The sequence below is a fragment of the Coregonus clupeaformis genome, chromosome 29 (assembly GCF_020615455.1).
Source record: "Coregonus clupeaformis isolate EN_2021a chromosome 29, ASM2061545v1, whole genome shotgun sequence".
In the NCBI taxonomy this organism is placed as follows: Eukaryota; Metazoa; Chordata; class Actinopteri; order Salmoniformes; family Salmonidae; genus Coregonus; species Coregonus clupeaformis.
The window spans coordinates 27,632,479-27,658,211 of record NC_059220.1 but is presented as its reverse complement, the minus strand read 5'-3'; the positions used below and the strand labels follow the sequence as shown (position 1 = coordinate 27,658,211).

The window sequence follows — 25,733 nt, the reverse complement described above, 5'->3', positions numbered from 1 at the left end:
TCCTTAGCGAACATCCCTGGTCATCCCTACCGCCTCAGGAAACACAAATGCTTTATTTGTAAATTATGTCTGAGTGTTGGAGCATGCCCCTGGCTATCCGTAAAAAATAAAAAAATAAAATGTCCAACTAGTTTGCTTAATATAAGGATTTTTAAATGATTTATACTTTTACTTTTGATACTTAAGTATACTTGAGCAATTGCATTTACTTGTGTTACTTAAGTAAAACCAAATACTTTTAGACTTTTACTCAAGTAGTATTCTACTGGGTGACTTTCATATGTACTTTTCTATGAAAGTATCTTTACTTTTAAAGTATGACAATTGGGTACTTTTTTCACCACTGCAAATTGGTACAATTTAAGGCCATGTGGCAAACAATAATGCACGCACTAGGGATGTAGGTGTGAACATGGGGTAATTTGACATTATGGGGTATTGTGTGTAGATGGGTGAGAAAAAAAGCTATTTAATAAATGTTGAGTTCAGGCTGTAACACACTGTGTTCCCACGCCAGTTGCTAGTCGTGATTATCACCTTCTCTCATTCTTACACTACCAGAGAGTGTTGACTCCAATGACTCTGATAGCAGGAGTCGGAGTCGACTCCAAAAATTCTGGAGTCGTTCACCACTAGATCTACTGCCACCTGCAGTTATGGAACATTTGCTCACAAGTATAATTCATTGGCTGATCCCTCCTGATGACCTGGATGGAAATATGTGATAATTCCTTAACCCATAGGAAGTCCTTCCATAGATGACTACTTCAAAACTAGTCTGCATGTTAAAACATGCTTTTGGACACTAAAGTCCTCTAACATTCTCTATGGTTGAGAATGAGATGGAAAAATATTTGTTTAACTATACACTGTACAGTGATATCTTTGTATTTCACACTACATTATTTACTGTATATATAGCCTCCCTACTGTCACTTTATTTTACTTCTGCTCTTTTTTTCTCAACACTTTTTTTGTTGTTGTTTTATTCTTACTTTTTTTGTTTAAAATAAATGCACTGTTGGTTAAGGGCTGTAAGTAAGCATTTCACTGTAATGTCTGCACCTGTTGTATTCGGCGCATGTGACCAATAAAATTTGATTTGATTTGATTTACATTAACAAATAGCCAAGTGAATTAAAAACGTTATTTGTATAAGAAGTTGTACACTGATCTTTCAACAATTTATATACTCTAGCTTGACACCTTGATAAGCTAATTTCCTGACAATGGCTCACCACTCATTATACTGGGCGACTTCAACCTCCCGACACGCCTGACTTCGATTCATTTCTTTCCACCTCTTTCTTTCCTTTCCTCTTTTGACTTCACCCTTTCCCAGTCCCCTCCCATTCACAAGGTAGGCAATGCACTTGACCTCATCTTTACTAGAGGCTGTTTGCCTACTAATCTTACTGCAATCCCCCTCCATGTCTCTGATCACTACTTTCTTTTCTTTTCTCTCCCTCTCTCCTTCAACCCTACCCACTCAGCCCCTACCCAGATGGTCAGGTGTCGTCACAATCATCGCTCTCTCTCTCCCACTACTCTCTCCTCTTCTATACCTTCTGCTTTACTTCTTCCTGTCTCTCTCTTCGACCCTACTCTCCTCCCTTTCCACATCCTTGGACTCTCACTGTCCCCTCTCCTCCTGCTCTGTGGCTGAGTGACACTGCATGCTCACAGAATAGTGCTGCGGGCAGCTGAGCAAAAATGGAGGAAAATTAAACTTCCAGAGGACCTACAATCCTTCCACTCCCTCCTCTCTGCCTTCTCTTCCTCTGTATCAGCTGCTAAAGCTGCTTTCTATCAATCTACATTTCAAACTTCTGCCTCCAACCCTGGGAAACTATTTTCCCCGTCCCTACTCCCTCTTTGTGGCTGACTTTGTCAACCACTTTGAAAACGACATCCGCTCCTCATTTACTCAGCCTACGCCTTGACCTCTTTCTCCAGATGAAATCCTGCGGCTAGTGATGTCCAGCCACCTGACAACATGTCCGCTCGACCCCATCCCCTCCTACCTTCTCCAGACCATCTCTGGAGATGTTTTCCCATTCCTCACTTACCTCATCAACTCATCCCTGACCACTAGCTGCGTCCCTTCTGACTTCAAGATGGCCAGAGTCATTCCGCTCTTCAAGAAACCAACACTCGACCCCTCTGACATCAAAAACTACAGACCTGTATCCCTTCTTTCTTTTCTTTCCAAAACACTTGAGCTTGCTGTCTATGACCAACACTCTCATTATCTCTCTCAGGATGATCTTCTTGAGTCTAACCAGTCAGGCTTACAGAAGGCTCACTCAACTGAGACCACTCTCTTCTGTGTCACGGAGGCTCTCCGCTCTGCCAAATCTGACTCTCTCTTCTCTGTTCTCATCCTCCTAGATCTATCCGCCTCCTTCGACACCGTGAACCATCAGATCCTCCATCTGCCAAATGACTAAAATGTAAAATGTAAATATAAAGTTGTCATTGAGTGTCTGCTAAATGACTAACATTTCAAATGTAAATATAAAGTTGTCCTTGCGTTTATAGGTGAGATTGACAAGAGAAAAACATCTACAGCTGTCATTTATATCCTAATTGTTATTCCTACTCAAGTAGAATTATGAATTACTAATTGTGGTATCATAGCCCTTCTAAGGACTATGTTGACACCAGCAGAGCCCCATAGATTGCTATGCTGGGCACCTCTGCTGGGCAACAGAGGGAGTGCAACTTCTTCAGATGCTGATGTAGCCTATCAAAAGCTATTGTAAATTTGTCATGCCAATTTAACATTTACAAAACAATACAAATACTGCGTCACTGTATGTGCAAATCCCTGTAATTGTCATATTTATGTGACAATTATATACATCAAACATGTAATATGATTGATAGGATTTTTAATGTTGATATTTGTATTTTATTTTCAAGACTCCTTGTTGGTTATTGCCTTCTTTCCCTTCTATCTCTCCCCTAACTTGTATGTTATACTATGCTTATGTACAAAAAAAGATGATCAATGGCAAATGTGTGCAAAATAGCTACAAAATCTATGATTCCTTTTGAAGTACACCGCTATCCCCCGGAAGTTACGCAGCATAAAGTGTTTGGCGTTTGTTTTCCTCACAGACGCTGGGGTTCCTGCGGCTTCTGGGTTGAACTCCGCTACTGCAATAAAACAGATCTTGTCCGCTCATCTGACGCGCAACACAGGTTTGTCTACCTTGCATATTGTTGTACATTTTTTTTATGATATCTAGCTAGTAGCTGTCACACTTTACAATAGATAACCACTCAACTAGCGGGAGATCAATGTATAGCTTGCTTAGGACTGTGTTTATTTTAGCAGCAAAATTGCACTGGCTGCAAGTAACAATCATTGGAAACAACATGCCCTTGTTGCTAGCTAAGTTAATTGTAATTTCTCACACGAGGCCTCAAACACCTCGTACATCCGATAGCCTGGTTATTGCAGGCTACGCATGATTACTAGCTATGTTATAAAATACATGCAATATTCATCAGCTAATCTGAAAAATCAGAACAGTAATTTTGTGGCTTGCAAGGCTGTTGCTAAATGGACCGGTGACGTCGCGAAGGCAGCTACTGTAGCGAGCTGTTACTAGCCAGATTAGCTAGCTAAACTAGTAGGGTTAATTATACAAATCTTTGTTAGTAGCTAAGCAGATGACGTTACCATTGAGAAAATGTCATGTTTTTCGTTTGTATTCATTACAGGTCATCGACTAGTTTTGAATGATTGGAGCACCGATATTTGGCAAATAGATGCTGATGTTGTTGTGCTAAGCAGCTAGCTAGCTGTTAGCAATGTTCGCAAGCTTGCTCGCTCAGCTGAGCTATAGCAGAGGAAGAGGCGAAGGTATAGCTATGCAATGGTAGACTAGCTAGCTTGCTGACAACATTTGACAGCAAGCTGACTGAGCCTTGCGGTTTTGAGGCGTCGCTCAAGCTTGGTCGAAATATGCTTTGAAGATGCTAAGCTGCTAGCTAATGGCATAGCCAAAGATACTACAGTAGCTAACAATGTTTGAAAGGTTTAAAAACTCTCTGCCATAGTTACATTTTAATATTATTTAGTAACTGGGGTTATTATTAGCTAACGTTAGTTGGCTAGCCCATATGTAACTCTGTGTTGGTTTTATCGCACTGCTTTGCTTTATCTTGGCCAGGTCGCAGTTGTAAATGAGAACTTGTTCTCAACTGGCTTACCTGGTTAAATAAATAAATAAATAAATAAAAAAAAGGATAACTAACGCTAGACGAAACCTGCTCTGGTCAAAGCTTGAGCTTTAAGTGAGCTAAGCTGTATGCATTAAATTGTGAAAGAAAATGTATTTACTAAAGGATGATCAAGGCAAACTGAATTCTTGTTGAATATATATTTTCACCGTTTGTAAAAAATAAAACTTTTCAGTTGCAGTGTCATCTTTCATCATGCCATTCTTTAATGCCATTCTCTACTCATCAGCTCTAGCTAATTAGCCTACCTGATGATACGATTCAATTTGGTGATTTTTCAGGGTTACAATTGTCATCGCACACACTCCGATAAATGGTATGCAGTGCACTGCCACAGCATATTGTATGTTGTACTTAACTATAGCATAAATCATATTGGCATGACTTAGGTGGCTCACTTGTTTACCTTGCTAGATACTGCAAGTCGCTTCACAGTCCTTCCCTTAGATTTGACCTGGAGAGGGAAATGTTGTCTTGCGTTTCCTCCTCCACTTGTCTATAGTTCTGTATTTTGGTTTCTTGAAATGGATGCTGTTATCAGGCTGTCCTGCAACTTTACATGGAGATTGTGCTGCAACAATGTCTATTTAAACTGTACTTGTCCGTTACATTTGACAACATGGTAATGATGTGCGTTTTTCACTAAGATGGACCAGCAGGCCCAGTCCTATATGCTTGCCAGTCTGACGCGGCCCCACTCTGAGCAGCTGCTGCAAGGTCTCCAGCTGTTGCGGCAGGACCATGAGCTGTGCGACATTGTGCTGCGTGTGGGTGATGCCAAGATCCATGCCCACAAAGTGGTGCTGGCGAGCATCAGCCCCTACTTCAAGGCCATGTTCACGGGCAACCTGTCAGAGAAGGAGACCTCTGAGGTGGAGTTCCAGTGCATTGACGAGGCTGCGCTACAGGTAATGGTAATTTAACCTCACTGTCAGCATTTGGAAGATTTGACTGTGTTTCCTAAAAGCACACCTTGTCCGGCTCTTTCATAGCATGATTGTGTTTAACTTCTCCTCTTGTAGGCCATCGTTGAGTATGCCTACACTGGCACAGTATTCATCTCACAGGAAAGAGTGGAGTCCCTACTGCCAGCTGCTAACCTGCTCCAGGTCAAGCTGGTGCTGAAGGAATGCTGCTCCTTCCTAGAGAGCCAGCTAGATGCTGGGAACTGTATAGGCATCTCCCGCTTCGCTGAGACCTATGGCTGCCATGATCTCTGCCTGGCCGCCACTAAATTCATCTGCCAGAATTTTGAAGAGGTGTGCCAGACAGAGGAGTTTTTTGAGCTGACACGGGCAGAGTTGGATGAAATAGTGTCAAACGACTGTCTGAAGGTGGTAACAGAAGAGACTGTGTTCTACGCCCTGGAGTCGTGGATCAAGTACGATGTGACTGAGCGGCAGCAGTACCTGGCTCAGCTACTGCACTGCGTCCGCCTGCCTCTCCTCAGCGTTAAGTTCCTCACCCGCCTCTACGAGGCCAACCACCTTATCCGGGATGACCACGCCTGCAAGCACCTGCTCAACGAGGCCCTCAAATACCATTTCATGCCTGAGCACCGGCTCTCCTACCAGACAGTGTTGTCCACACGGCCACGCTGTGCTCCCAAGGTGCTCCTTGCTGTGGGAGGCAAGGCTGGACTCTTTGCCACACTCGAGAGGTAATGCTGAGCCCCAAACACAATCATTCAAAACTGTTTGGCAACAATTTGGTATTGTAAATGCTTAATGTGTTTCATGTGAATTAGAAAGAAATGGAACAAATGTAACTGTTCTTATTTCTTTCTCTTGTAGCATGGAAATGTACTTCCCTCAGACGGATTCATGGATTGGGCTTGCCCCTCTTAGTGTACCCCGCTATGAGTTTGGAGTGGCAGTGTTGGACCAGAAGGTGTATGTGGTGGGCGGCATCGCCACGCACATGCGACAGGGCATTAGCTACCGGAGACATGAGAGCACAGTGGAGAGCTGGGACCCTGACAGCAACACATGGTCCACAGTGGAGCGCATGGCGGAGTGTCGCAGCACATTGGGGGTGGTGGTCCTGGCTGGGGAGCTCTATGCCCTGGGGGGCTATGATGGCCAGTACTACCTACAGTCGGTAGAAAAATATGTCCCCAAGGTGAAGGAGTGGCAGCCTGTGGCACCCATGACCAAGTCACGCAGCTGTTTTGCCACGGCTGTGCTGGATGGCATGGTGTATGCCATTGGTGGCTATGGCCCCGCCCATATGAACAGGTACGTTTTCACTTAATCTAGTCAATCTGCGCTGAAATTATGGATTTTCACAGGCCGTTTTGCTAATGTGGTTCCAAAAGGCTTTTGAAATACTAGGCCTACTTCAAAACCTGTCGTCAACCTTTTTGTTCCTACACATGACAGTTTTCACATCAAAGGTTATTTATGGTAGACCCCACAACCTTTGAGTGCTTTGATCCATCCATTCAAAGAGTTTCAGCCCTCTTTTCAGCCCCCTGCTCTGTTACTAGCCTGCAGTGCAACCCATATTCTGTAGGATCAAGATTTGTGGTCTTCTACTCAGACGGATATACAGTGCCCTCTGTAATTATTGGGACAGTGAAGCATTTTTTTCTACTTTTGGCTCTATACTTTAACCTCAGTCATTGTTTGATTTCAAATCCCAACTTTTAAAGTGCAGACTGTCAGCTTTAATTTTAGGGTATTTTCATCCACATCCCTTTTAGAAATTACAGCACTTTTTGTAGATAGCCCCCCCCCACCCCACCCCACACACATTTTAGGGGAACAAAATTATTGGGACAAATTCACTTGTGTATTAAGAAGTATTTGGTCCCATATTCTTAGCACGCAATGACTACATCAAGCTTGTGACTACAAATTTGTTGGATGCATTTGCTGTTTGTTTTGGCTGTTTCAGATTTATTTTGTGCCCAATTAGAAATTAATGGTGAATAATGTATTGTCATTTTGTAGTCAATTTTATTGTAAATAAGAATCAAATATGTTTCTAAACACTTCTACTTGAATGTGGATGCTAGCATGATTACGGATAATCCTGAATGAATAGAGTGAGTGAGAAAGTTAGACACATAAATATCATACCATCATATTCTATTCTTATTTACAATAAAAGTGACTCAAATGATACTACATTATTTAGCATTAATTTCTATTGGGCACAAAATTATCTGCAACCAAAACAAACAGCAAATGCATCCAACAAATTTGTAGAGTCACAAGCTTGATGTAGTCATTGCATGCTAGGAATATGGGACAAAATACTTTTTAATACACAAGTGAATTTGTCCCAATACTTTTGCGCCCCTAAAATGGGGGGACTATGTACAAAAAGTGCTGTAATTTCTGAAATGTTGATAGGATATTGATGAAAATCCCCTAAAATTAAAGCTGACAGTCTGCACTTTAACCTCATAGTCATTGTTTGATTTCAAAACCAAACTTTTAAAGTATAGAACCAGAAGAAGAAGCAATTCTTCACTGTCCCAATAATTATGGCGGGCACGGTAGTTGCTTTCATAGAATAAGAGCTGGCTTTCTGGTTAGACCTCTGTTGTTGTCTTTGCTCACTAGAGGGATGTGTTGTTGTTACCCAGTTTCCTTGACTCCCCAAACCCCTCAGGAGAATGTGTTTGGACAGGGAAGCCCCCCCATGAGACCTGCAGGCACTTAGTTGCTCAAAAGTAATTCCCAAATTGGCAGTTTTCCGACAATGTTGTCGAGGGTTTCATCACTTTGATATCGCCTGCAAAATATAGGACTAGAATAGATGATGGCCTCATTTAAATTGGGCTGCATTGGGTTGTGATGACAATGCCATAGCTATATAATGTCTAAGAACAAAAAGGAGCAATAGTGAATTGTATTGGCTTTGATTCAGGGAAAGGTGACTCAGTCATTTTATATGATGGGCTATAAGTAAGTATTAGGCCTGCTACTGTACTAACCTGTTTAAAAAGACAGCAGTGATATTGTCAAAATGCACAGTATCACTATAACTGTGCCACTTAACTGTGTTTAATTGATTAACTCTGTCTCTCTACTGTGCAGTGTGGAGCGGTACGACCCCAGCAAGGATGCCTGGGAAATGGTAGCCCCCATGGCAGACAAACGGATCAATTTTGGCGTTGGTGTCATGCTAGGGTTCATATTTGTGGTTGGGGGACACAACGGGGTATCACACCTGTCCAGCATTGAGAGGTATGACCCACACCAGAACCAGTGGACAGCGTGTCGGCCCATGAATGAACCACGCACAGGTGAGTTGGGAAATGACCACAACAAGGTTGATTTTATTTTGATGCAGGGAAGTTGACCATTCATATTGCATGGCCAGAAATAACAATTTTATAATATCTATCTTCCCAGGGGTTGGCTCAGCGATCGTGGACAACTACCTCTATGTGGTGGGGGGTCACTCGGGATCATCCTACCTGAACGCTGTCCAGCGGTACGACCCCATCACAGACAGCTGGCTGGACTCAAGCGGCATGATGTACTGCCGCTGTAACTTTGGCCTGACTGCTCTTTGACCCATGCCACCCCTGGGTAGGACGCCTTAAGAAGACTTAGACAAAAGGCATTTCTTTTTTTGTTTTGTTTCCCCCATTCATCGCCAACGGGCTGAGGAGGGCTCCACACTGCCGTGGATCCCAGAGAGAGAGCTTGTTGCTGGATGAATGAGCCCGGCTGGCGCCAGGGAACCACAGATGACCAGAGTGAAAGGGTCTGGGTGGAGGAGCGGTGCAGATCACCATGGGTCTTGTCACAGAGACCAGGAGATGACCACTCTACTGCTGCTGGACCATAAAGAGGACTTTTCAAAGATGACTGTGGGTGAAAACTGTCACTTTTTTTCATTGAAAACTTTTTGTTTTGTTTGTGTTCATGCCATTATTTCTGTTTCACACTCTATACATTTTTTTATTGTTGTTGCTATGAGCAGAACATGTTTCAATTTTCTAGATCCTTAAAGTTTGTGTGTGCGTGTGACGCAGAGTGTCTGTATGCTTGTGAGTAGATGCATGTCAGATTAAATGATTGATTGTTCTTTTGTGTCTCTGTGTGCAGGACTAAAGCTCAGGCAAGGTGATTGGCTCACACAGTTTGAAATGTCTGCATCTAAATCAGTGCTTCACACAGAGAAAAATCTGAATATTTATATTCACTTAAAGGGCTGCCTTTTTTTCTCTGTAAATAGTTTAAATTAAAAGAAATGTATAGATATGAATATATCCTCTAGTGCATTGCCTGTAAATGTTTTTTGCACTGGGTTACTAGTTATGGGATGTGTGTGTGTACATGTATTTGATTCAAGAAGAGGTTGTGAAGGATAAACAAACCCCACTGAGTTCTCCTGAGAGTACTTGCCACCTGTCACAGTTTCATCCTCGGAGCAATTCGGAAATCCCCATGTTACGACTTCTATTACATCTTCCTGTGGTAGTCACACTTCATCCCTCTTCATAAGCATTGAAAAGTTATCCTGTCCCGCTTTTCACTGCTGGGTTTGTACACAATACTAACTGGTGCTATTAGGATTCAGGATTCAGCTGTTGTCTGTGTTGCCTCATGGTATCAGGCGTATTTTATTTGTTCCTCTGTGTTGTTGTAGATGTTGGTTGTATACTTGTGCATCAAAATGACTAAAATTGACATGTCCCATGCTATAAAGCAGTGTGTTGCGGGAAGGCAAGCTTGTGACTGGAATACCACAAACACCAGTCTTTACTTTGAGCCCCATGTTAAATTGGACTCTTTAGGCACTGTCTATGGATACATTTATGATCTGATGCTTTCACTCTTCAGCCCCAGGGATGCCATCCGTTTAGCTATAGTTTGTCTGAAACATTGTCCCTGCATTAAGAAGTAGTGGATCTGGCTGTATGGCTCACTGCCAGTTTCCTCACAAAGAAAGTCTGAGATTGTTGGTCTCTAATGGATTAGGAACAAGCCTAGCGGTTAAGAGCGTTGGTCCAGTAACCAAAAGGTCGCTGGGTCGAATCCTCGAGCCGACTAGGTAAAAATCTGTCTGTGCCCTTGAGCAAGGCACTTAACCCTAATTGCTCCTGTAAGTCACTCTGGATAAGAGTGTCTGCTAAATGACTAAAATGTAAATGTAATGCCCCCCGCCACCTCTCTGATGAAGCATGTATGAGAAGCTGCATGTGGCCAAGGCCTTCCTGAGGAGCTCAGGCAAAAGTGCATAGTCTGGTGTAACTTCCCCCTGTGTGCCAGAATCAAAGGGGTTATTTTCACTGCTAATGCATAGTATGTGACATTCTGCCGTGCTGTCATATGGATGGGGTGGATATGGAGCACTAAGGGCTGTGTTCTATGTCAAGCAAAATTGTCAGTGTCAAACTATTTGGCCCTCAGAGACATGGCAGACAGACAAGGGCATGGAGACAAGACTGAGCTCAATGTGCTCCCCTGGGTTAGATGGCTGCAGGCCGAGTCTGGGTGTTGTAGCCTTGGGCCACGCTGAAGGGCAGGTAACATGAGGCTATAGATCGAGAACTTAGGTGTCAACCTCAGTCCCTGTTGTTGCTTCTTGTATTGTACATTATAGGTGTTTGCACATGTGGAAAACTTAAAAGGGAGCTCTGCATTGCACTTACCAAACTAATTGATGAGCAGTGTAATTTCGATTTGTACATAGGTCTCAATTTAGGTTAATGGAATTTAAACAATGCAATACATTTGTGGATAAAATGATTTTTGCTTTGAATTTAGCCTCAAAAGCCAAGGCGTCTCATATTGCTGTGACGTTATCACACATGGCATGTCTGTTCACATGTTAGTTGTTTATATTGTCTGAAAGACCACCATCCAAACCTTTGTTTTCCCCATCCCACTTTGCATTGTGCGCTCTCATCTTTGAAGAGCCATTTTCCAATGTTGTGCATGTCAGTTCACATGTACTAGGAAAAGTTTGCAGATCGAATCAAATGGATTGTACTCCAGTAAAAATCCCAGTTGTTTAGCATTTTTCGCAAGTAATGTAGGATTGGCACAAGACTGGTCTTGCTCTAAGCCATCTGATCTTGTCTGTCTCACCAGAGAGCAGCCTTGCAGTTACAGTACTGCAGTTGTGTTCTACCATTTACACACTTGTCAGTTGTGATTACCAATACTCTCTAGCTCTTACCCTCTAAACGTTACCTTGGATGTAATACATTCTAGGATTAAGGGAAGCCCCCCAACAAACATCTTAAGACTGTTTAGTCTTGATCTAGCAATAAGAGACCATGGTCAGCATCTCAGCACAAAGGATGAGAGCTTGTCCGAGAACAAGCATGCAAGTTCTTCACTTGACTTCTCTTCTTTAAAATGTTGGTGGTTGAGTCTTAGGTGAAGTTAAATTGGCTTTAAAAGTGCATTTATTTCTAAAACAGGTTGTTTCATGGTTAGACCTGCTGCTGCTGTTTTTTCATCCTGGAATAGTGGGCTTTACCATTTCACAGTGGAAACATCTCCAGTAATTTGTGATTTCTCAAAAAAAATATGTTTAAGTTGCCATGGGATGGAAGTAAATTGTAAGCCATTTCAACTTGCATGACTGTAAAGCTCCTATTCTAATGCAGACTATTTACATAACCATGAATTGGTTGTCATTTCTTCAGATTTTATTTGTATGAATAATGTGAACGCAAATCCAACATATTGCAAAAAAGCAATAGGTGAAATTGTACATCCTTGGAAGATACTAAGATAACTTTGGTGAATAAACTGCCATTTCATATAGTTCAAAAGGAACTAATAATGTATTACATTAACCATTTTCATTGAATAGTCCTTTCCCTTTAGATTGTTGCAATTCAGTTTTTTAAATTATTGATGTTAGGCCATTGAGGCATTTGTCCATCCACAACAGTTTGGGAGGATGAACCTGAAAGATGAGCCAAAACTGAGTGAAAATCACGCAGGCGTGATTTCTGTCTGCAGCTGCCATCCATTGTCAAGCATTTGTGTTACTACTAGCATGTATAGAAAGATGTTATCCTTGTGGGGATATTGAAGACCCAACATACATTTTAGGGATGTATGTATAGTCTTTACTGCGTTGTGGAGGGAAACTTTTGGCCATACGTGGAATCTGAAAACGTGAAACTGCAAAATGAAGGGATGTATGTGAAGAAAAATAAGTGTTCTTTTATCATGCCCTAATCATGTCTTGTTTTGCCACCACTCTCACCAAAGTGCTTGTTTTACTTAAGAATGCAGAGGGAATACTAATATAAAGTCTGGAAAAGACTAAGGTCACTGTCTCGTGTCTGGAAAAAAAAAAGTCTTTTGAAACTGATGTCAATGTTAGCCAAATTACCACTGCTTCTTTTACATTTCCCATGAGTGTGTCTGAACTGGCTTAAGGTGATAATGTTGAATTCTATATCCTGTGGATTATTACTGGAACTACAAGAACCTTGATGTAGAAGCAGTATTTTTTTTTGGACATTTTATCATGCTTTGAACATATACATTTTAGCCAGTTTATTTATGTGTGGTGCAGTTGTACCCAGTTAAAATTAATAAATGCCTGCCTTAAAAGGTACGCTTTGTTGTTATTTGGCTCTAGTTTCTTAGTTATATGGTGCACATGAGCAACAAAAAGACACTTTAGAATATAAAAATATTTGTATTGCTTTAAAAAAAAGACAATGACATCATAGAAATAAGACACATGAACAAGGACTTTTGCTCATAAGACAGTTTCGTTATGTAGTTCTGACAAGAATGAAATTGTACACTGATAAATTGGCAGAGGCACAATGTGACAATGAGCATTGAACCCTGTTCATTATTTCCAAATGATCAAATGCATTACAAAATCACATTTGTATACTAATATTTACTACAGTTTTGACATCTTTAGATTGGGATGTAGTAATTCACCTTATTGAATTGTGCAGGATATGCTACTATGAAAGGCAAGCAAGCACTCAAGAAGCACTTCTGTAATGTCACTGTGCTGGGGTACTTGTAAGTACAAGTAATTACTTACATTTAACACAGAACTGATATTTTGTCCAATGATACATTTTATGGCAATTTATTCAATTATTTGAGCATGTATTAATTCTAACAATTTCACTGTGACATTTCACTTCCATCAAGTTGAAGCCCAATGGACAACTTAAAACAAGCAAGTAAATCAAGGATGATGATTGAATTTCCACAAAATACAAAGCAATACTTAAACGGTTTCTAATGTTTTCAAACTACAGTGGAAATAGTATAAAAAAGCACCAGTTTGATCTGAAGTCAGGGCTGGTATGCACAAATGGATTGTAGTAGATACTGTAAGTCCTGTACCAACTCTCACAGAAGCTTTGCTGGTCTAGCCTATATACCCTGTTGACAATTCTACGTCAAAGTTTAATTAGCTGAATTTGCTTCTCTGAAAGCCATCCCATCCCACCCAAGAGAACACGCTGCAAGCAAACTTTTCAACTCAAACATTTACACAATAAAGCTATTTAAAGGTTATGAGTTGATTCTTCAATATGCATACCTGCCCAGAACTATTATAGTCCATACATATATTCTTGGATTCCAAGCATGCCCAAAGAGAAGATGCACTTATCATTTTCCACACTGAGCATTTCAGAGGCAACAGTAAGGCAAAATAGAGCACATCATTTCAAAAGTAATCTTAAAGTATAAAACTGAACAAGGACGTTGTTGACATGACCTCTCCTAAAAAAAGTTTGGAAATGTGGTATAAGCATTTTCAAACAACTAAATACAAATGTCATTAAATATGATTAGGTGCTAAAAAAAAAAGTTCTCTGGTATGCTCTCACTGAGGAATGGAAGACAAAACCATGATTAACCAAATGTAAGGTAAATTATAATTTTTTTCTGTAAATTAAGGGCAATAAAAAGAAAGACAGGAAGGTTTAAGTGTAGGTGAGCAATTTTCTAAAAATTCCTTCCTATTAGTGCTGTCTAGTGTCCCTCCTTCCTTCTGTGTCCCTTCAGGAACCTGGTGACAAAGTTGGGGTCAATACCATTTCGGTTCAATTCTATTCCGGGTCGTCCGGGTTTGGCCGGGGTAGGCCGTCATTGTAAATAAGAATTAGTTCTTAACTGACTTGCCTAGCTAAATAAAGGTTAAAATTAAAATATTCAAACCCCGAAGTAATGAAAAATGGATCTGACCCCATCCCTGCTTGGTTACCTTTGTGCATCTCATTTGTCTGAGGCACGGATGTAGACAAGGGAAGAGAGCAGCAGGAGTTCAGGGGGCTTGTTTAACAGGATCAGGTTGTCGCTCCTCAGCCCGTCATAGTGCATCCAATAGCCATCTATCTGGAAGGCTGCAGAGTAGTGATGCTCTTCCTTGTTGAAGAGTGTTGCGCCCTCCAGTGAGTACCTATTGAAAAGCACAGAGACATTTCTATTTTTTTGCATGTCTCGGTTACCAGAAAAAGCTTAAAGAAATCAATGCAAATAGCAAAGTACAGGCAAGGAGGTTACTTAAAAACAAAATAAAAACAGACTGGAGATATTGACAATCAATTACATTTAATTAACAACCGGGGATAAAAAGAAAAGCATCAGACAATGAGGCTGGGATTGGAGTCCTCCTGCTCTACATGGATCCTTACCTGTGTTGGGACAGGGCCAGATGGTAAGGGACGTAGGACAGCTCCTCAGACTTCCACAGCTGCATGTTGAGAATGACAAAAGGAGGTGGTCCGTGGCAGAAGACCCTCTGAGAGAACTCCCTCAACCCATTACACCTGCAGAACAGACAGAAATTCATTCAGCATCATAGAAAAGACCAGGAGATATTATAGGATATGATGGTTCAACATTTACATTATGTCTCTCACCCCAGTTCTTTGCAGAGAATGATTTTGGGACAGAAGAACTCCTCCACCGCTGACTGAATGGGATCTCTATGGGGAAGCTCATGAGGAGGACTGGGAAGGAAGAAAAATGGTAAGAAGTCTGACTCTGAACAGCACCAGTATCAGGCTACATAGATGCATTTACACTAACCTAATTAATCATTTTAAACTCCACCAGAAAGAAAAGCACCTATGAAAACGACTGAAATAGTAGTTGGGATTTGGTAATAGGTATAATCCACTGTCTAAATACAGCCCACCGTGGGTAAACATGCCTTTATAAGGCTCTAGCAGAGATTGAACCAGAGCTGTTTAGAAATCAACTGCTCTCTTCATAGTTTTATACTGTGAGCCAGGATTGTGCTCAATTCAGAATTGAATTGAGAATGCCTCATAAATTCCAATTCAATTCTTGAATTTCAATTGAAGTAGTTAACAAGATACAGAATTGCAATATAATTTAATTCAGTGCAATTCAAATGCCTCTTCTATTCTACACTGAGTGTATAAAACATTAGGAACACCTTCCTAATATTGAGTTGCACACCCTTTTGCCCTCAGAACAGCATCAATTCGTTGGGGCATGGACTCTACAAGGTGTCGAAAGCGTTCCACAGTGTTGAGTGAAAATCCCTTCGGGATTTTGGCAGATGCCCTTTATCTACTTCCCTATAGTCAGATGAACTCGTGGATACAATTTTTGTATCTCTGTGTCCAGTATGATGGAAGTTAGAGGCAGTTTTGCGAGCCCTCGCTAACTAGCATTAGCGCAATGACTGGAAGTGTATGGGTATCTACTAGCCTAAGGGCATCTTCCAAAATTCCGAAGTATTCCTTTAACCTGTCTCCTTCCCTTCATCTACACTGATTGAAGTGTTTTCAACAAGTGACATCAATAAGGGATCATAGCTTTCACCTGGTCAGTCTGTCATGGACAGAGCAGGTGTTTCTAATGTTTTGTACACTCAGTGTATTTTTTTATTTTACCTTCATTTAACTAGGCAAGTCAGTTAAGAACAAATTCTTATTAATGTGTAGTCTATACAAATATACATCTTGTACATAAAACATCAAGCATGTCATTATATACATTCATATATATACAGTGGGGGAAAAAAGTATTTAGTCAGCCACCAATTGTGCAAGTTCTCCCACTTAAAAAGATGAGAGAGGCCTGTAATTTTCATCATAGGTACACGTCACCTATGACAGACAAAATGAGGGAAAAAAAATCTGAAAATCACATTGTAGGATTTTTTATGAATTTATTTGCAAATTATGGTGGAAAATAAGTATTTGGTCAATAACAAAAGTTTCTCAATACTTTGTTATATACCCTTTGTTGGCAATGACACAGGTCAAACGTTTTCTGTAAGTCTTCACAAGGTTTTCACACACTGTTGCTGGTATTTTGGCCCATTCCTCCATGCAGATCTCCTCTAGAGCAGTGATGTTTTGGGGCTGTCTCTGGGCAACACAGACTTTCAACTCCCTCCAAAGATTTTCTATGGGGTTGAGATCTGGAGACTGGCTAGGCCACTCCAGGACCTTGAAATGCTTCTTACGAAGCCACTCCTTCATTGCCTGGGCGGTGTGTTTGGGATCATTGTCATGCTGAAAGACCCAGCCACGTTTCATCTTCAATGCCCTTGCTGATGGAAGGAGGTTTTCACTCAAAATCTCACGATACATGGCCCCATTCATTCTTTCCTTTACACGGATCCATCGTCCTGGTCCCTTTGCAGAAAAACAGCCCCAAAGCATGATGTTTCCACCCCCATGCTTCACAGTAGGTATGGTGTTCTTTGGATGCAACTCAGCATTCTTTGTCCTCCAAACACGACGAGTTGAGTTTTTACCAAAAAGTTATATTTTGGTTTCATCTGACCATATGACATTCTCCCAATCCTCTTCTGGATCATCCAAATGCACTCTAGCAAACTTCAGACGGGCCTGGACATGTACTGGCTTAAGCAGGGGGACACGTCTTGCACTGCAGGATTTGAGTCCCTGGCGGCGTAGTGTGTTACTGATGGTAGGCTTTGTTACTTTGGTCCCAGCTCTCTGCAGGTCATTCACTAGGTCCCCCCATGTGGTTCTGGGATTTTTGCTCACCGTTCTTGTGATCATTTTGGTGAGATCTTGCGTGGAATCCCCAGATCGAGGGAGATTATCAGTGGTCTTCCATTTCCTAATAATTGCTCCCACAGTTGATTTCTTCAAACCAAGCTGCTTACCTATTGCAGATTCAGTCTTCCCAGCCTGGTGCAGGTCTACAATTTTGTTTCTGGTGTCCTTTGACAGCTCTTTGGTCTTGGCCATAGTGGAGTTTGGAGTGTGACTGTTTGAGGTTGTGGACAGGTGTCTTTTATACTGATAACAAGTTCAAACAGGTGCCATTAATACAGGTAACGAGTGGGGGACAGAGGAGCCTCTTAAAGAAGAAGTTACAGGTCTGTGAGAGCCAGAAATCTTGCTTGTTTGTAGGTGACCAAATACTTATTTTCCACCATAATTTACAAATAAATTCATTAAAAATCCTACAATGTGATTTTCTGGAATTTTTTTCCTCAATTTGTCTGTCATAGTTGACGTGTACCTGTGATGAAAATTACAGGCCTCTCTCATCTTTTTAAGTGGGAGAACTTGCACAATTGGTGGCTGACTAAATACTTTTTTCCCCCACTGTATATATATACACACACACAGTGGGGGAAAAAAGTATTTAGTCAGCCACCAATTGTGCAAGTTCTCCCACTTAAAAAGATGAGAGTCCTGTAATTTTCATCATAGGTACACGTCAACTATGACAGACAAATAGAGATTTTCTTTCTCCAGAAAATCACATTGTAGGATTTTTAATGAATTTATTTGCAAATTATGGTGGAAAATAAGTATTTGGTCACCTACAAACAAGCAAGATTTCTGTCTCTCACAGACCTGTAACTTCTTCTTTAAGAGGCTCCTCTGTCCTCCACTCGTTACCTGTATTAATGGCACCTGTTTGAACTTGTTATCAGTATAAAAGACACCTGTCCACAACCTCAAACAGTCACACTCCAAACTCCACTATGGCCAAGACCAAAGAGCTGTCAAAGGACACCAGAAACAAAATTGTAGACCTGCACCAGGCTGGGAAGACTGAATCTGCAATAGGTAAGCAGCTTGGTTTGAAGAAATCAACTGTGGGAGCAATTATTAGGAAATGGAAGACATACAAGACCACTGATAATCTCCCTCGATCTGGGGCTCCACGCAAGATCTCACCCCGTGGGGTCAAAATGATCACAAGAACGGTGAGCAAAAATCCCAGAACCACACGGGGGGACCTAGTGAATGACCTGCAGAGAGCTGGGACCAAAGTAGCAAAGCCTACCATCAGTAACACACTATGCCGCCAGGGACTCAAATCCTGCAGTGCTAGACCTGTCCCCCTGCTTAAGCCAGTACATGTCCAGGCCCATCTGAAGTTTGCTAGAGTGCATTTGGATGATCCAGAAGAGGATTGGGAGAATGTCATATGGTCAGATGAAACCAAAATATAACTTTTTGGTAAAAACTCAACTCGTCGTGTTTGGAGGACAAAGAATGCTGAGTTGCATCCAAAGAACACCATACCTACTGTGAAGCATGGGGGTGGAAACGTCATGCTTTGGGGCTGTTTTTCTGCAAAGGGACAAGGACGACTGATCCGTGTAAAGGAAAGAATGAATGGGGCCATGTATCATGAGATTTTGAGTGAAAACCTCCTTCCATCAGCAAGGGCATTGAAGATGAAACGTGGCTGGGTCTTTCAGCATGACAATGATCCCAAACACACCGCCGGGCAACGAAGGAGTGGCTTCGTAAGAATCATTTCAAGGTCCTGGAGTGGCCTAGCCAGTCTCCAGATCTCAACCCCATAGAAAATCTTTGGAGGGAGTTGAAAGTCCGTGTTGCCCAGCGACAGCCCCAAAACATCACTGCTCTAGAGGAGATCTGCATGGAGGAATGGGCCAAAATACCAGCCACAGTGTGTGAAAACCTTGTGAAGACTTACAGAAAACGTTTGACCTGTGTCATTGCCAACAAAGGGTATATAACAAAGTATTGAGAAACTTTTGTTATTGACCAAATACTTATTTTCCACCCTAATTTGCATATAAATTCATTAAAAATCCTACAATGTGATTTTCGGGAGAAAAAATATCTAATTTTGTCTGTCATAGTTGACGTGTACCTATGATGAAAATTACAGGCCTCTCTCATCTTTTTAAGTGGGAGAACTTGCACAATTGGTGGCTGACTAAATACTCCCCCCCCCCACTGTATGTATATATATATATATATATATATATATATATATATTGTGATGTCACGAGAGGCTGTGTCCTGGAGGGACGTTACATCCCCCTGAGGTGGCTGCAAACCCAGACAGCTATGGCTCCATCTGCTGGTATGGTCGGGAACTCCACCCCTCTATGGCCAATCTTCCCACGCAGCTGAAACAAATGAGGAGCTGAAGGTTTGGGAAGGGAAGAGACACAGTCTCCAACCTGGGCTCTCTGGAGGACAAGAGTGCTGCACGTCCACTTCCATGAGGAATATAAGGATTTGGAGATACTTACCTTTGGGAAATACTCACCTTTGGATATATGCACCTGTGGAAATACGTGAGAGACGTTTGGAAGGACTTTTTGCTGGGTTGGCCACTAGCTGCAACGTGGACTACAGTAAGGCTGGGGAAAAGTTATCTGAGCGAGTGAGAATTATGATTTTGGATGTGGAAGAGACATCCCTGAACTGTTAACCCTTAAAGAGCCACAAGAGAACAGAATTTTGTTATATTTTCGTTAATTTCCCAAGACCTATAATAAAATCCTTGTTTTGTTTGAACCTTGTCTCCTTGCACTACTTGAGCAATCCCGCTGAAAGCTGTGTAGCCTCTCGTGACGTCACAGATGGTGGAGAATACGGGCACGCTCAAGCGTTAATAGTGCATGTCAGAGGAGGATACCGAAGGTTTGATCACCCAGTTTTCCAAGTTGGCCGTAGGCTCCCCGCTGACTGAAATGGAGGACATATTGAAAGCCCTTGTTGCTGGCCAGCAAGCCCAGATGCAAGCAAACGTGGCTCTCTTGGAGGAGCAAAAGAAAGCCAACCTTCTGAAGGCAGAGGAATTGCAGTTGCAGAGACAGAGGGTGGTCCAAAATACCCGCCCAATAAAGGCAAGTGACTTTATATCTAAGATGGGAGCTACCGATGACATTGAGGCATACCTGCATGCATTTGAGGCCACGGCCACTAGGGAAGCCTGGCCCAAGCAACAGTGGGTTGGTCTGTTAGCCCCCCTTTCTAACCGGGGAATCGCTGAATGCTGTCCGGGACCTGGGCCCTGACCAGGTTACTGACTATGATGCCCTGAAGTCTGAGATCCTCAGCAGATATGGACTCACAAAGTTTGGTATGGCCCAGCGCTTTCACAGCTGGACCTTCCAACCAGACCAACCTCCTCGGGCGCAGATGCATGAACTTGTCCGAATCGCAAGGAAATGGCTGGATCCGCAGAGGAATACAGCAGCGGCGGTGGTGGAGGCCGTTGTGGTGGATCGTTACCTCACGCGCCCTGCCTTATGAGGCAAAACGGTTCATCAGTCAACAGGCCTTGACCACGGCTGATCTGACCGTGGAAGCTGTGGAAAAGTACCAGGCCACAGCGGAGATGCTGAATGCTTCCCGAAAAGACCCCAGGAGTGCGGCCCCACCACAAATGGGAAGAACCCGTCCAAAGGACCCCAAGGTCTCGAACCCAGCCACGTCAGGACTTATCCCGGCTCCAGGGGGAGCCAGAAACCAGACGGGTCCAAGAAGAGTACACCAGGAGGGGGAAACTCGACAGTGTTACCGGTGTGGGGAGATGGGACATATCTCCTGGCAGTGTGGGAAACCAGCCGATGAACCTATGCCCACTGCGGAGTCCTCCAGCTCAGCACCCACACACCGTTTGCCTCGCTCTTGGGAGTCGTAGATGGCGGCCCAGATCGACCCCCCACCTGCCCGGTAACTGTGAATCACCATGATGTGGAGGCCTTACTGGATTCTGGTAGCCGGGCCACCCTGGTGCGTAAGGATTTGGTGGGCCCAACGTGTCTGACCCCGGGGAAAGTCCTCCCAGTTTCCTGTGTCCATGGGGACACCAGAGAATACCCCATTACTGAACTTACAATGACCAGCACACGGGGAACCATACACACGACGGCGGGGGTGGTTGATTCCCTCCCCGTCCCTGTCCTAATTGGACGAGACTGCCCAGCCTTTTACCCACTCTGGAGAGAGTCTCAGGAGAGGATAACCCGAGTACCTCGGAAACGGAGAGGCAAGACTCATCCTGGGAAGGCTCCGGTGCAATCCTCCGAGTTACTCACTCCCGCCCGGGCTCTGATAGGGATGGCCAAGAACAAGGAATCAAACAGTAGAGTAACCAGATGGTTTTTGAGCTTGCAACCGTTTAACTTTTCTGTTGTCCACAGGGCTGGCAAGCACCACGGCAATGCGGACGCCCTCTCCCGGCGTGATGCCTTCTTCGCTGCCTTTACCCCGACGAGGACGTCGGTCCCGAGGAGGGGGATGTGTGATGTCACGAGAGGCTGTGTCCTGGAGGGACGTTACATCCCCCTGAGGTGGCTGCAAACCCAGACAGCTATGGCTCCATCTGCTGGTATGGTCGGGAACTCCACCCCTCTATGGCCAATCTTCCCACGCAGCTGAAACAAATGAGGAGCTGATGAGCTGAAGGTTTGGGAAGGGAAGAGACACAGTCTCCAACCTGGGCTCTCTGGAGGACAAGAGTGCTGCATGTCCACTTCCATGAGGAATATAAGGATTTGGAGATACTTACCTTTGGGAAATACTCACCTTTGGATATATGCACCTGTGGAAATACGTGAGAGACGTTTGGAAGGACTTTTTGCTGGGTTGGCCACTAGCTGCAACGTGGACTACAGTAAGGCTGGGGAAAAGTTATCTGAGCGAGTGAGAATTATGATTTTGGATGTGGAAGAGACATCCCTGAACTGTTAACCCTTAAAGAGCCACAAGAGAACAGAATTTTGTTATATTTTCGTTAATTTCCCAAGACCTATAATAAAATCCTTGTTTTGTTTGAACCTTGTCTCCTTGCACTACTTGAGCAATCCCGCTGAAAGCTGTGTAGCCTCTCGTGACGTCACAATATATATATAGCGAGAGAGAAAAAAACATATGGGGGATTGGAAGTGATGCAGACAATTACATTGATGGAAGTTACAATCTATCTGCAATATTAAAGCTGATCTACTCCCCCCCAACAACAAAAATAAATAAATAAATATATATATATATATAATTTTTTTTTTTTGGGGGGGGGAGTAGATCAGCTTTAATATTGCAGATAGATTGTAACTTCCATCAATGTAATTGTCTGCATCACTTCCAATCCCCCATATGTTTTTTTTTCTCGCAATATATATTACACACATATACATACATATACACATACATACATATAAATACATATACATTTCCTTTAAAAAAATATATTTCCCTTCATTACTTTCCAACCCCACCACCCCTTCCCTAATTGGAGTAAACTAGTGAACAACAACGCTTAGGCCTCTACTTACAGCTTATACATACTATATACATTTTATGGACACAGTCAATTTTACAATAATTATATTTTGTTTGTTTTTACTCCTCAACTTCCTCTACCCTCAACCTCTCCGATCGTTTTCATGATGTCCATCCTGCTTGCTTCTATATGCAATATGTTTCATATAAAATATTGATGAAACTATCCATTTTCAAAAAAACATCACCAAATTCACTGAGACTATATTACATGGTATGAAAGAACAACACTCCAAGTCGCAGCTTCATACAACTTGTCAAACAGAGAATTGATACTGTATACTGGCCATTGGGATCGGCTTGGTGGCCTTTTACCATTTATTTTGATTCCTCACATCGTAATCATTGTTAAGAAGAGGTTTTTGTGCAAATCGAATGTTAGGTGCTATATTTATTGAATATTATATGAATCCTATAAATTGAAATGGCCAATTTGGGTGCAATCAATTAGCTTAATTTCTCAGAGATCAAATTATATTTGAACAAAATAAATGTTGCAGAAATGCTTATCTGTTTCTAACTACAGAAACAATTTCAGAACAATCGGAGATGGTGGGTGTCGAAATCTTATTTTATGTGCTTTTTGAAGTGGAACAACCCACCTGCCAGATTCAATTAAACTTTTATGTTCTATGACTGCGTGGAATTTATTTGAATTGCACTTAATTAAATTCTACTTCCTGCCACTCAAACTCAAATTCAACATCCTGTGGGGTGTGGCCAATTCAATTTCAAAATTTCAACTCATGAGTTGAATGGGAGTCAATTCAAAAATTCTGAATTGAGCACAACCCTGCTGTGAGCATTAGACAGCTGGGCCTTATTTTAGTCAAGCAGCAAGTCAAGGGGGAGAAATAAAAGCTTATTGAAGACAGGTGTAGACCAGCTGTCCAGAAGAATTAGCAAAGCAAGCAATAGAAACAGGGAAGGCCCTCCCATTTGACAGTCCAGTTCACCCCACTGAACTAATTGAGTTCATAGTTTATTTGTAGTAACTAACTATTCATTTCCATACTAATGAAGGATCACTGGTCTCTGATCAGAAGCTCTGGGAGATAAGGCGCAAAGCAAATCCTCCCACACTGACCAGCTATCAGACTTTGATTTGCAGCCCCTGCCTCTCTTACTTGATGTTGATGGTTCTCTGTAAGAACTCCTGGAAGCGAGCAGGACAGCTCCATTTGGTGCATAGGCTCTCCTGCATGGTGGACAGCATGGTCTCTAAATTCTTGGTGAAGTTCTCATGTTCGTTACCAAACAGGTCAATCTCCAACGCTGCATGGTGGATCACTGAGCGGTACTGCCTTTTGGACATCCTGTCCCAGATCCACAGCATCTTAACGGTGGTGTAGTCATACGAGTCCATCAGGTAGAGGAAATGCTCTACAAACTGCCTGCCTAGAAAGATGCCCACCTCCCGGGGAAAGCTCTGGTTGTCTCTCAGGATGACATAGAGGATCATGAGGAACCCGTCGATGGTGCAGGTGTTCTTTAGGTTTATCTTAACATACAGAGGGGTGCATGAGATGGCCCTCCTCCCCGCCCTGATGGTGTAGACGCCCCCCCATGGGAGCACAGGCCTCCAAAAGGAACGGTCCTCTTCATCATTGTTGTTGATGGATGCACGGATCTCCTCAAACAAAGTCTTTGTCCTAAGGAGACAACATGAAGATATAAGTTATCATTCCCTCTGGGTTAAGGGGTGAAGTTGATCTTAAGCACAGAGCTAGGATCAGCTTATACCCTCCTTAAATCCTTACCTTGATCCTACATCTTCCTTATGACTAATAAGGGTTTTCTTGTATGTCTTGATGAAGGAAGGTATTCATAATTTACTAAATGCCTAATTCATTAAATTACGAATGAGTGTATGGCAAAACATCCCTCAAACCAGGGCCCAGGATCATCTTGTAACGTTAGCAAGCAAACTGTCTGATGATGACATGCACATTTGCAATGCAATCCCAGGTAAATTACATCAAATGTTATTTGTCATATGATTCGTAAACAACAGGTGTAGACTAAAAAAGAGAAATAATAGAAAAATAATAACACGAGGAATAAACACAGCTAGCTACATTATACATATTTACAAATATATATTATCAGTGTTTAGTCAGCATTGTTATTGTAGTCAACATAATTTGATAAATTGAATAGAAGATGAACATGGCAGATAGTTAACTATAATTAATGCTCTAGCATGCAAGCTGCAACACACACCCTGGTATACGCCAGCTGCTAGCTGACGTTAGTTCAGCAGACCATCTAGCTAGTTAGCTACCTCCACTGTAACTAGCTAGTATTAACGTTAGTAGCTAGCTTTGAACATAGCTAGCTAGATAGTTAACTACCTAGCTAAGTAAGTGCAGCCTTCTAAAACCCCGTGTTGATGCGTTTAAGTGTCGATCCAATATTGAATACTGCTGATGTCGGTTAATCTACTAATGTTTGGCAAGATATTTACTGTAGTTATTGGTTGGCTAGCCTAGCTAGCTAGCAGCTAACGTTACCTTTCAATTTGCAGACTCTCTTCGGTACTTGAAATTAGGGTTCTGAGGTCTTCTGTGTCGGTCAAAATGCAGAATTTGCTCTCCATCGTTCTCTGTATTTCTTCATGTCTTAATTCAGGCCAACAGCCACAAATGCTTATATGACCACTACTAGTATTTTCTATAACCCTCGAGAAAGCTTCAAAACATTCTGAGCAATGACAAGTTACGCCCATTGCACCACATAGCCACGCCCACATTCATTGGTTTGTTACGCCCTTCAGCCCTTTTTTTCAGCAGTGCAATGCTGCCACCTGCTGTCTGAAAGATCTTTGCTTTTCATTAGATTTTTCACAGATCTGCCTCCGCCTCTTGAGGTGGCGCGCAGGGGTGTAAATCTTATTGCGTCCTCTGTTGTAGGGGTTTTATATGATTTTAAGACGCATATGATTGGCCAACAGTTCCTGCCCTCAACTCAGACT

General features: G+C 42.4%; 2 protein-coding genes across 3 annotated transcripts; one reads left to right on the top strand and one right to left on the bottom strand.

Annotated features, from left to right (window-relative positions):
• Nucleotides 1–3,118: 3,118 nt before the first annotated feature.
• Nucleotides 3,119–9,302, top strand: LOC121544976 (kelch-like protein 28). The gene is made up of 6 exons (XM_041855267.2): nt 3,119–3,207; nt 4,902–5,162; nt 5,277–5,914; nt 6,048–6,491; nt 8,304–8,512; nt 8,622–9,302. The coding sequence occupies exons 2-6, from the start codon at nt 4,902–4,904 to the stop codon at nt 8,783–8,785; spliced, it is 1,716 nt and encodes a 571-aa protein (XP_041711201.1). The 5' UTR covers nt 3,119–3,207; the 3' UTR covers nt 8,786–9,302.
• Nucleotides 9,303–12,871: 3,569 nt separating this feature from the next.
• LOC121544977 (uncharacterized protein C14orf28 homolog) lies at nt 12,872–25,606 on the bottom strand. 2 transcript variants are annotated; one of them, XM_041855270.2, is made up of 6 exons: nt 25,273–25,606; nt 23,887–24,411; nt 15,095–15,184; nt 14,867–15,001; nt 14,437–14,631; nt 12,872–14,241 (listed from the first exon to the last, which is right to left on the bottom strand). In XM_041855270.2, the coding sequence occupies exons 1-5, from the start codon at nt 25,509–25,511 to the stop codon at nt 14,448–14,450; spliced, it is 1,173 nt and encodes a 390-aa protein (XP_041711204.1). In that variant the 5' UTR covers nt 25,512–25,606; the 3' UTR covers nt 12,872–14,241; nt 14,437–14,447. The 2 variants fall into 2 exon arrangements, with proteins under 2 accessions (XP_041711204.1, XP_041711203.1); XM_041855269.2 differs by having other exon boundaries at nt 12,872–14,631; nt 25,273–25,605.
• Nucleotides 25,607–25,733: the final 127 nt, after the last annotated feature.

Coding starts and splice junctions, on each gene's coding strand:
- LOC121544976 (XM_041855267.2), top strand. CDS start 4,902: ATGGACCAGCAGGCCCAGTCCTATATGCTTGCCAGTCTGACGCGGCCC. Junction 5,915..6,047: donor CTCTTTGCCACACTCGAGAG/GTAATGCTGAGC, acceptor TTTCTCTTGTAG/CATGGAAATGTACTTCCCTC. Junction 8,513..8,621: donor CATGAATGAACCACGCACAG/GTGAGTTGGGAA, acceptor CTATCTTCCCAG/GGGTTGGCTCAGCGATCGTG.
- LOC121544977 (XM_041855270.2), bottom strand. CDS start 25,511: ATGTGGGCGTGGCTATGTGGTGCAATGGGCGTAACTTGTCATTGCTCA. Junction 24,412..25,272: donor GAGAGTCTGCAAATTGAAAG/GTAACGTTAGCT, acceptor TTGTCTCCTTAG/GACAAAGACTTTGTTTGAGG. Junction 15,185..23,886: donor CAGAGAACCATCAACATCAA/GTAAGAGAGGCA, acceptor CTTCCTTCCCAG/TCCTCCTCATGAGCTTCCCC.